Source organism: Plectropomus leopardus, chromosome 15 (assembly GCF_008729295.1).
Source record: "Plectropomus leopardus isolate mb chromosome 15, YSFRI_Pleo_2.0, whole genome shotgun sequence".
Classification (NCBI taxonomy): Eukaryota; Metazoa; Chordata; class Actinopteri; order Perciformes; family Serranidae; genus Plectropomus; species Plectropomus leopardus.
The window spans coordinates 26,291,961-26,304,374 of record NC_056477.1 but is presented as its reverse complement, the minus strand read 5'-3'; the positions used below and the strand labels follow the sequence as shown (position 1 = coordinate 26,304,374).

Here is a 12,414-nt window from a genome sequence, read left to right as displayed (position 1 = left end):
AGTATGTGTGTACATTTGAATTATTGCAGTAAGTTTTGCAGCATTCAAAGGAATGTACCGATTATTGCACCAATAAAGCAGTAGAGCACAGTCTAGAAAAATGAGCAGGAATAAGTGCAACAGGCTGAAAGGAACAAGTACTTTGACATTATTGCATATTATTATAATGCATGCATATATATATATTATATATATATATATATATATATATATATATATATATATATAGCCATATTCCAGCACACATACATAGTTTTTTGTTTAGAGAATGATTACAACCATATCTTAATTTTTTAAGCCTGCCCTGTAATTCATATGTAGCTACTGGGAGTCATCTGATTAATGTTAGGCACAAACATCAGCAGCTTTGCAAACTGTTGAGCACTGATCAACCAACAATAGTCTTAAAGAAATATTTAACTAACAGAATGCAGAATCACAAACACTCTGAGCTGAAGCCTATCAGCGCCTCCTGTTTGCTTTTCATATGCAGAGCAGCCCCCTGCTATCACAGGGACAAACAAAGCGGGGTAATTATTCTCTGATGAAGTGGACGGTTACACAGCAGCCTCACTGCACTAAATAGGTGCATCAAACTAAAGTGGTTTAACATGTCCAGGCCCTGCCCCAGCTGTATGCAGATGTTGTGACCTTTAACTGTATGTCAAGTCATTCTTCTGTGCTCTTACATGCTGCTGGAAAATGAAACAAAAGTCATGTAATTACTTAAATAAAAAATCAGGCTTTATACAGCCTGTATTCATTGTACCATATATGACCATTCTGCTGTCTGTTTACTGACATTTTTGACCTTTGACCTTTTGGTTGCGTTTCATAATTTCTGAGCTGCCACATGTGAAATTTCATTGAAAATGTAAATGCTAACAGACTGAGTCAAATAGTGCAAAAGGGCAAAGTGCAGATTTACAGTATTTATAGAAAACAATGCAGCCTGGAATCTAGCAGAGTTATCTTTTGCACCAAAACAAGCTGAGGCCATCTCTTTTCATCTTTATCTGGAAAACTTGCAGAATCAATGTCTCCATGTGTGGAGACGGCTCCTTAAAGTCCCACCAACTCTCTCTCTGTGCTTTATCCAAATCCTATCAGACCTAATACAACACGTTGCCAACTGTGTTGGCTGCCAAACCCATTAAAATGAAATGATGATCTCAATGAATTCTGGATATATTAAATTAAAAAGAACTTAAAATATATGTCAGTATCTAAAATGAGTCTGATAAAATAATAAAATAGGAAAGAATCTTATCAATGAACCATTTCAGCAGATTAAATACTTGCATAACCAGGTTTACATACAATGATCGAATGATTAAAGATAACTAAACACTAGTTCTGAATACAGGCATTCGGCTAATGCAAAAATCACTAGAAATAGCTTGGCTTAGTTTAGAGATCTGCATATTTGAAAAAGCAACAAGTCTTCTGATCAGCTTATCTCTCCGTGTAAATTACAAAGAATAATCCTGCAAACAGGAAAACTGCCTTGCTGCCAGTGTATAGCTTTGCATCACAGGGATGCAAAAACAAAAACAAACAAAAAAACAACAAAAACATCACAGTTAGACCTGTAATTTGATTAAGCTGAACTTGGATTGAGTGTCCTGTGCATTTACTGGGAGTAAAGTTGGACATGCATTTAAAATGCAAACGTTAAAGTTTTGCTCATCAAAGCAATAATATCATCCAAATTTCAAAGTGAAAAATAAAAAGTACAACCCAGTCTATGAAACAAATAATTATTCCACCAATATGCATCACATTTGTTGATTTAAATGATAGTTAACACTGACAGAGATGATTAAAGAATGATCAAATAGTAGAAAATACATGTGATATACTTAACATACGCAGTAAGGCCTCGGGCAACAGTAAAATATACACAAAGTGTATTGACATATAGTATTTAAGACATTTTTGAGCCCCTCTCTCGAAATCCAATATCTTGATTTACTTAGTTTGTGCAGCTGCATACCTCCTTTTCCTATTATCTTATTTGTTTGGAAGCAGTAAAAACACTGTGAAATAACCCAAAACACGATTAAAAGTCTACTGTTTTATTATTCAGTTACTAATTAATAAATGACAAACTGGACACTGCCACAGTATAATCTTCAGTGGCAATCTGACAATTATTAGCTCTTCACAGGAGTAGCAGGACAAAGTCTTAAAGACAGAGCTTTGTTACTCAATGCACCTTCTCCCAGGAGTGTGCTCACACTGAGGAAAAAAGTGACAAAATTAAGTACACTCCCATGTTAGTATTTATGCTTAGTTGCTTAATTTTCCACTTATGGTGATAATGGACAAGTTTAAATAGAGGTGCTATGCACAGTTGGAGGTCATTTTAAAAAAGGTTTACAGACCCGAGACAGCTCTACATATGTTTCAGAAAACTGAAATTAAAGTATTAAATGCACAGAAGAACATTTAGCTTCATCTTTAAGTTTTGAACATTTTCATATTAATATTAACTTTCTAAAATTACCTTCTGCCAATAGATAAATAAATTTAAAAAAAAAAAACAGTATTTTCTAAAGGATGGAAAAACTGTTGTATCGTCTTCAGTCTGCCTTAACAGTATGCCATGAGGACTAATAGACAGACACTACATTAGAAGTTATTAGGGATGTGTTTTTTTTTTTTTCAAAATGATTATTATTATTTTTTTTTTTTTATTTTTTTTTTTTTTTTAAATCTTGGCTTAAGGGACATACAACTTCAAATGGTTGTATTTTGTATTTATTTTAAATACCCACTGAAACCCCAAGCCCAGTGGTAAGTTTTAAGTGCATGTTTTGTATAAAACTTTCCAAAATGTATTCAAGCCATACATTTTAAACACAGAATTATTATTATTTTCAAATTCCTGCTGTCCTTGAGTACACGATGCATGATGTAGACTTCCATCTTAAAAATCATTTAATGCATGTCTCATTTTAAATTTTGCCAAAAATAAACTGTTTGCATGAAGCAGATCCTGTAAAATAAATAAATAAATAATTCTACGCTCCTGCATGCATGACAACAAAGCAAGGCTTTCTTTGACAATGGCAAAAAATATGGTTATTTGTGATGGAGGGAGAATTGTGCATTTCTTAGGGGGAGGATAAGGGGAAGCTAAAGAGATAGGTAGAGAGAGAAAAGATAAAGCAAAAATGAAACAAAAATAAAAAAACAACAAAGTGACACCCAAACCACCTCTATTGTCTGATAAATAAAGTACAGTCCCCTAGAAATATTATTGTACTTAAATAATAATAATAGTAAAAAACAAAATTTATGAGACTTATGTAGCACTTTTCTAGGTGCCCAAATACACTTTACACGAAATGCAAAAAAAAGTAGTAGCCTACAAGAATATCTTAACATCTCTTTCATGATATGTAGTTTTAATCTTTCTCCCCTTTCGTCTTTGAAGGATCTTTGTACAAACCAACATTGTTATATGGTAAAAGTTCAACTAACTGGCCACAAGAGGGCAACATCATACTGAAATGCTGTTTAATGAGTTTACTGCGGGTTATTATGTGCTTTAAATGTATATATAGCATTGAGAAAACTCCATAGTGAGCAAACCTGACATGTTCATATCAAAGACTGATTAACTGTCTATTTCTATCGTGTAAAACATTTCATTTATGTAATACCCCCGTGAAAATGAAAAACACACCACCCTGCCCTGCCTCCCGTCAGATCTCTTCTCACTGCTGTTACCACACGGTTGTATTTGACAGCAGGACCAACGCAGAACAGCAGCAGCTATGGCTAAAAGTGATGGATGCGATTACTTTAAAAGGACCAGCCTGTTTTGGATTGTCTCCGTGACATTCGGGATGGGATATTTCACAGTGAGTTCATTAAACCAACTTTAATCGAAGGACAATGGACTAAAGACAAGTGTTTCATATAATTTCTCCCGGCTTTGTTAATGCCACCGTGTTGTGTTGCATAAAATGTCCTCCGGGTCGTGTAAGGTATTTTTCTCAAAATATAAAAAAGTTACTGTCGTGAACACGGGAGGAAATTTCTTTATATTTGTTACTATATTTCTAGATAGAAATATTCAGATATTTTGTGAAATTGTTATGTTGGCATGTAGCCTTCGAGGTCATTGCCAAGTCACAGTTTAATTGATAGCTAATCTTATCTGGATCATTTCAGTCCTCTGTGAGAGCACAGGTAAACAAACCTTTGTCCAAAGTCCTCTTGACATGTTAGCTGTCCACCGTGGCCTCGGTATCATCCGTTGTCCTATTAAAACAAATAAAATGCCAAACTCCATTCAAAAATGTGATGACGTTAGCTTAATGTTGCCGTATTCTCTGGCAAATGCTCAAAATATACCGCGGATCATAAGCTAAGTTTGTAACTTTGTCAATAGATGTTTGGGTGTAGCTCATGTATTCCACAAGGGCAAAGTCAATAAAATATATGCCGAATTGACCAATGAACACAAAATATTTATAAAATGTAAATTCCTAAAACAATTGTCCTCCGCTGTGCTGCGCAGAAAGCTAACTTGAAAAACATTCACATTTTTAAATGGACTTCGATGCCATTCTCCACGCAAAGAGTCACGTATGGCAGACAGGTTTACCACCACTTGCCACGTACACAGTAATGTACATAGGAAGAATACCGTAGTAAGTAGACTAAATGATGAGCAACACACCAAGTTTGACTGTTTTTTAAGTTGTTGTATATCAGTTATAGTTGGAAAAACATATTTGTACACCGTTATTTGTGTGTCTGACATCTCAACCATAACTGAACTGCAGCCTCCGGGCAGAGGGGCCGGTCCAACAATACCTCTTTGTGTTTTTATAAGCCATATGGACACATACCTGACATGTCAAAGGTGGACGGAAGTGGACAATAGCAGTTGCACAATGCTATATTATGTCACTTGGATTTCACTGGGATTTGTAGTATGCTCACATGCTCCTTTGTACTACATTTGGTTTGTTTGAGGGGTGTAGATTTGTAATAAGGCAAAACTAAAGCTATTAAATTTGACTTGAAAGTTTAGATTTGTCATGTCACACTTTTCTTTTGGTACAGTACACAGACAAGAAGAAATTTATAATTAACAAATTGTTTTCTATATGCTTAATAATATAATTAATCTGCTTTGTACAATGTAGATTAATGTTTAATTGCATTATTTTGCTTATCTCTAAAAATGGGTCGACCGACATTGGTTTTTCAGGGCCGATAGGGACACAGGTTATTAGTACTTAATGAAAATGATAACTAAAATTTGGAACCAAAAATCGAAATTTAGAATTTGAAATGTATAATAAATACAAACTCCAACATAAATATATGTTTAAAATGCCTTTAGCAAATCAAACTGAAACTTTCAACATCATATACAGCAAGCTCCCTGCAACTTTTATTTTAAAGTTAGATGAAAAATTTAATTAAAAAATGAATTAATTAAAATATCTCCCTGAGGTTTTACAAATTAAAAGTTCCTCCATGCTGACACCGTCTTTGCATGTATTGCAGACGGCCTTCTCTTGTGTTGGTTAAGGGTAATAGGCACACTTTTTCATTAATTAATTTTTATCAGCGATCATTAAAATAAAACTTTGATACAGATAATACGAAAAATGCCAAATATTGGCCAAGATAATAGGCCAGGCCGATAATCTGTCGACCCCTACTTTAAAATATATTCATTTAATCATTGCACTGTTATATTCAATGATATAATAGGGGTAAATAATTACTGTTGAGGAATTATTTACCTTTTGGAAACAATAACTAATCAAAAAGTTTGAATGGCCATGAATGGGAAGTAGGGTCAAAAAGTGATTGCCTCCTAACCCCTGTTCACTTTCTGTCTGTACAGATGTTATCAGGTTAACTGGTTGCAAGCGGATATGAATAAAAATCTGATATTGACTGTAACATAGAAGATATGGAGTAAGGGTCAAAGCCTTAAAATACATCATCTCATTCAGTTTCACATGACAACCCACCAAAAACCCCAACATGGTGCAGAACTGATTCTCCTCCAGAACTTTGTTAATATCGGTGACACATCACTATACAAGGCTGCTCTTTGTGGTACATACAGCTGTCACGGTCACGACTCCTGCAAAGGATCAGTCATATTGCTGTTCCACGAACCAGTGTCTTATATTATAAAGCTCATTATTGTCACTGGGTAAACTGAAACAACTCGCTGCCTAAGAACACACAGATGATTTCAGCTGGCACTGGAATTTCCAATAAATTGACCTTTTTTGTGTGACTTTTAAAAGGAAAAACCCACTCATGCTTCTTTTGATCATCTGTATGCCATGAAATGTGTGTCCAATTATTATACAGTCATTATCAACACAAACAGTCCTTTGACTAAATTATCATGTTTGGGGGATCCCTGGAATTCTGCTTGTGGCTCAAGAAGTTGCAAAAAGTTCATGTCACAGCATTAAATTGGTTGTAGTTTGCTTACAAAAAAGACAAATGATTTAATTTAGAAGTTTTTCTCAAAATAAACAGTATGTTTATGTTAATTTTGACCTTCTGTGTCTGTGTTTTGCAGTGCATTGTTTTTGCACCAGAGAAAATCCCACTGGAACACCTCGGTCCATTTGGAAGCTTCTGCCAATACCTTGTAAATAACTATGCCGGCATTATGTACAAAGGGTAAGTGATACAAAGCTAACACCATGCCTCTGAAATGATTACTTGTTGATTACCCTTAGAGTAAATAAGACATATACATAGGCATTTGGCCATTGTACCTACAGTCTTGACAGCTCTCACATGCTCCAGTAAAAAGTATGGAGATTAAACCTCATTAGAGAGAAACAATCACCAGATTCTCTTTACAGCAGAGCAACATCAGTGACAATCAAATGATTTGTAAAGTACCCTCACAGGGCTCAAATACATTGTTTAATCAACTATCACCTTAGTGTTTTTCCCCTATTCACAGATCGTTGCTACCACTTCCACTACTGGTAGGAGCGCTCTGCTAATTAGTCGTTCTAGTCACATGACTACTGCAGCACTAGCAGAGTATTACGGCAGCCATCAAAAGATAATGTGTCGTCGTTGTTAAGGTCACGTGACACACAAGACATTGAGGGCTTTACTGGAGAGCACCATTCAGTCTTTGTGGTGTGATATTTGAGAAGTGGGTTTTAGGATGTCATGTGACTCCTGTTCAGTCAGCACTCAGTGATGTAAAGGCAGCTGGGTGTTACTCGTCTATGCATGAGGGGAAACAGATCGTGGTGTTCAGTTTCAACATGTTTCAAGGAGGGGTTTGGAAAAAAAAGGAAAAAAGCATAGTATCATATTTTGCATGGCAATATTGTACAGGGCTCCACAGTCATGGGAAAGTCATAGAATTACAAAATCACAATTTTTATGCCTGGAAAAGTCATGGAATTATAAAAAAGTCTTTGAAAGTTTTGAAAAAGTCATGGAATTCTTTTTGCGTGCATTGGAACTATTGCATTGATCTTTCATGGATAATATCCCATGTAATCTATAATAATGGCAAATCAATTTCCTGTAGCTGTCAACATAATTTGCTCTAATATGCACTGATTTGTGATAACGTTATGTTTACCATCATGTACCTTTCTCTATCTTCCTTTCCCGTTCCACCTCTCTCTTCACGTGAGCCTGCCAGCTGAAATTATGTACATGTAGAATTTGAATCTGTGAAAAACACCAGGCAGGTTGGTCGAGAATTTTTTTAATGTGTCCTTGAAAAATCATGGATTTTTTTTTTTTATGAACATGTGTGGGAACCCTGATTGTATTGATACAGAGACCCTGAGTATTAATAGTTTTATAATATGATTATATGTTAATATTGAAAATACAAATTAAAGTTTTGGCCAGTGCTGGTAAGAAGTATTAAAGTCCTTTACTTAAGTTAAAGTACTAATAGCACCTTGTGAATATACTCCGTTACAAGTAAAAAAACTTGCATTAAAAATGTTAGTTAAGTAAAAGTAAGTAATTTTAATCAGGAACATGTACTCAAAATGTTAAAAGTAAAATTAGCCAAGAAAAAAAAATTAGAACAAAAGAAGAAATGCAATGCAAAGCAAATTATTTTTTAATAAAGAAAAAAAAAAACAACTGAAAATAAAAAAATAAAAAAACTCCCAAAACTCAATAATATTGATAAATATAATAAAACTTGCATTAAATTCCAACCCAAAAGCAAAATTATAAAGATAAGAGAAAAAGCCATCCACAACCTCAGAATTAAAAAAGGACCCCCCCCCCAAAAAAAATGAAGTTGGTGATTAAAAATAGAAAAAAATCACCAAAATAAATGTTTACCAAAGTAGTTTGCAAATCATTTACAGTCAGTCAGCTAATTGAATAATCAACTAATTGTTTCAGTTGTACAACTGTTTAGTCATGTATTTATAACAAAACGTAATATTTTATAAACTTATCGTATGCTTTTTGTGCAAAAGTTTTCATTTGTAAAGTAAAGTGTTCAGATGAATGTAGGGAAGGAAAAAATACAACATTTCCCTCTGAAATATAGTTGAGTAAAAATATGAAGTAACATGAAAACAAAATAATCAAGTAAAGTACAAGTACTTCAAATTGCTACTTAAGTACAGTACTTGACTTTTACTTAGTTACAGCACTGCTTTCAGCAGCCTACCAGAATGATAAAATCAATTGCCTTTAGTCTGCTATACACAGTTTGCTGCAGTCAGAATAACTGAAGTGACAAACTTAAAACCTTTATCTTAGATAAAAGAAATAGTGACATTTTTTTCCTTTGAGGATTTAATTTACTGTTGAAAAAAGTGATCATTTTTAATATATGGCAATGTATGTTACATGATGCTCTGTAAAAACATTTAAATATATAATAATATTGCATTGTTCCATGAGAGCACGGCTGTCTGAACATATCACTTTAAGAATGTATTCATGTCTATGTTATATTGTGTTATGATCATTGAATTGAACTGAAAGCTTGAGAAGTCTAATGTGTTTCTTTCTGTTCCAGGTGGTGGGCTGCCTGGGCTGTCCATGTCTTTGAGGCCTTTGTTGCGTTGAGGGTATGCAGGTAAGAATGACACAAACCTGGTTGTCCACTAGATGGTGCTCTAATCACATTTTTACAAACCAGTCCCCCTTAACTCATCTTATAAAATTGGGCCTCCTCTTAAATTTTAAATCCTCCAAAGGCCTCAAAACTAATCTAAAACACACCGTATGTCAGTATAAACAAACACCTAAAAGCTGCCTTTTCGCTTGGTTTTACCTCATGAGTCCCCCTGGACATTATTACTATGTTACAACATTACATTGCATTTTTAAAAGGCATTTGTTCAATTTTGTTGTTGTATTTTTTGTATATGTAGAGTAAATGTAAACCTTGGAAGCCCAGTGAACATTACCCGTCCGTCCATCTGCCTGTCCGTCCATCCATCCATCCATCCTTTTTTCATCCGCTTATCGGGGTTACAGGCTGAGCAGAGTGCTGCAGAGGTCTCTCTCCCAAGCAACTCTTTCCAGCTCCTCCTGGGGGACCCCAAGACATTTCCAGGCCAGATGAGATATATAATCCCTCCAGCATATTCGGGGTCTTCCTTGGGGCCTCCAACCAGTTTAATGTGCCTGGAACAACTCTAATTCGAGGTGCAAAGGAGGCATCCTGATTAGATGCTTGAACCACCTCAACTGGCCCCTTTCATGGCAAAGGAGCAGCAGATCTACTCCAAGCTACCCCAGATGTCTGAGCTCCTCACCCTATCTCTAAAGCCTCCTGCAGACTGTGAGATTTTTGCAGTCTTATAAGTTTAGTGCAGCTACACTCTGCAACATGGATGTTAATAAATTTGGGAATGACATCAAGTTTGATGTATACAGACTGTGCGATGATATCACCTAATGAATCCCAGGCTACAAAGTACGTCCATTAATGTGGATACGCAAGAATAAAACCTTGTTGGTGTGCGTCATCAATCTATGCTACTGTAGTGGCAAAAGGAAAATATAAAAAAACAAATCGAGCCCTTGCTATAGCAGCATTTATGTGTGGCAGAAAAAAGTCTGAAGAAGAGGAGGAGGAGGAGAATGTGGTTGTGGCGGGGGAAAAGAGGCCAACTTGGCACACCAATTTTACAACAGTTTAAAGTAAATATTAGAATCTACTTGCATTTATCAGTGCCGTGTGGAACAGTGTGTAATTTTATGCTATCTATTGGTTGGTTAGTAGATGTAGGTCGTAAAAGCAGCCACACCGTGAGATGGTCATCCTAAATTTTGTGGAGAAAACTCATTTTTGGCTGCTTGACGATGGCAGTGCACGTAGATGCAGCAGCTGGTAGCTCAGCAAGTCCTTGCTACTTTTTTCCCTGTATTTTTCTATTTTTTCGATACCACGCCCCCTCCTGCTGAAGCACTACTTTTCTATGATAGAGTGGCACTTATTAACATCCGGAGAAGTTGTGTGGGGTTTGGACTGAATGCTGCAGACCACAACAGGATCTCCACTGGTGGACTGTGCTGAACGGCGAGTTGGTCCAGAGGGGAGAAATAAAAGCAAAGGCACCAGGTGGAGAGAGGGAGGAGAGCTGGTATCAGGGCAAGGCTGAGCCAACTTGGACTGAGAGCTGTCCTTCAGCGCCCACATTACTGCAGACACCACGCCAAATTCATGCTCCTTTTTGCCCTCACACATGAACAGGACCACAGGATACCTGAACTCCTTCACTTGGGGTAGCGACTCTCCCAAACCAAAGGAGGCAATCCATTTTCCAACAGAGAACCATGGCCTCCGACTTGGAGGTGCTGACTCTCATCCCGACCGCCTCACACTCAGCCACAAACTGCCCCAGTGCATGAAGCCAACAGAACCATATCATCTGCAAAGAGCAGAGATGCAGTTCTGAGGTCCCCAAACCAGTGTTTAGAAACACATTAATGATCAGTGTTCCTCAAGTAACAATGTTTTTATTTATCATATATTGTCCCGTTTGTCCATAGGAATGAAGGTTTCAAAGTTTTCTTTGTAAATAATGTAAATTAATGGCTCGGGATGAGCAGTTACAGTAAGGCCGCAGATATGCTTGCTGTTTAACCTTGCGTTTGGGTCCGGCTGCATCATGAGCATTTTTGTATATAAACGTGCCTATAACCGACACGTGATACTGGTGGATAACTCTAGAGGGCACACGATAGAGCTCAGATTGTATACAACTACCGGACTGCCAGGTGTGTGGGATGTAAAAAACAGACAGGGCGACACTCGAGGATGTTACTACATTGTTAATGCTGAGATCAAGGCAGAAAAGGCGACAGTGGTGACAGCGTTGGTAGTACATAAGGCCTCTGATTCAAGCTTGTTGAGACAATGGAGAGTACTTGTCTACGCTGCTGTGTTCATTTTGTCGCACCTGCTGTGCACCTTCACTGCCCCTGCAGTTGATATACATAGTGCATCTCGAGTCCGCTTCACGTATGCGTGGTGGCCATCATGCATATACGTAGTTAACAGCAAGTATATCTCTGGCCTTTGGATCTCAGCAGCTAGCCTGACTTTAGTTTATTGTTTCTTCTCTGTGCCCCCCGCAGTAACAAAGGCATCACCAACACGGTCACACGCTTCCTCTGGTTTGTCCAGACCTTTCTGTTTGGCTTCGCCTCCCTCGGCCTGCTCCTCAAATACGACCCGGAGCGCCCCAAACAGCACTGACTCCAGCAGGAAGAGGAGCCCACAGAACAACACTGCATAAGCTGAATCCAGAAAATCAATCACTACCTTGTGCCTCTTCTTCTTCCACTGTCTTTCTCCTTGATATCAAAGTGGATGAAGAGTCCTGAGCCTTTGCTGTTATTTTTACTTTTAACATGAAAGTATTGAAGTGAAGAAATATCTTTGGTAGAGACACTACAGTTTTTCTTACCTTACTCAGTTTCATCCCATGGAGTGTCTCTTAATGAATGTTTTTATTGATAATAATATTAACAGAAATGATTTCATATTAGAGTTCTCTCAATGAATCTGTGTATTTAGTGCTATACAAGGGCAATTATTTTGTATACCACAATGGTTTGAGATCAATTTCTAAAACTACAAACTGGGAGTTTTTAACATTAATGCAAAATAAAGAGTGACTAACAAAGAACATGAAATATGTTTTGCAGCATCATTTTTATTCCTCATGAAATGCTCAAAATGCTTCCAATATTTAATAGAATTTAAAGTTATTCGTGGTGTATAGTATGGTGAAAAATGTGAAATTTTGAAAAAATGCTGTTTTTGGGACATGTCAAAATGCGGTTTTTGGGACATGTCAATTTTGACATTTTTTGCCATACTATAGCCTTGCCTTTTTTTTCATTTTTTCAACATCTATTTTTGTGGTGTTTTTGGCC

At 36.6% G+C, this 12,414-nt stretch overlaps 1 protein-coding gene across 1 annotated transcript; it reads left to right on the top strand.

Moving 5' to 3' along the window:
- The first annotated feature begins 3,746 nt into the window (after positions 1–3,746).
- tmem254 (transmembrane protein 254) lies at positions 3,747–12,171 on the top strand. The gene is made up of 4 exons (XM_042502364.1): positions 3,747–3,872; positions 6,581–6,684; positions 9,038–9,097; positions 11,611–12,171. Exons 1-4 carry the CDS (start codon positions 3,786–3,788, stop codon positions 11,729–11,731), a joined length of 372 nt encoding a protein of 123 aa, XP_042358298.1. The 5' UTR covers positions 3,747–3,785; the 3' UTR covers positions 11,732–12,171.
- The last annotated feature ends 243 nt before the right edge of the window (positions 12,172–12,414 follow it).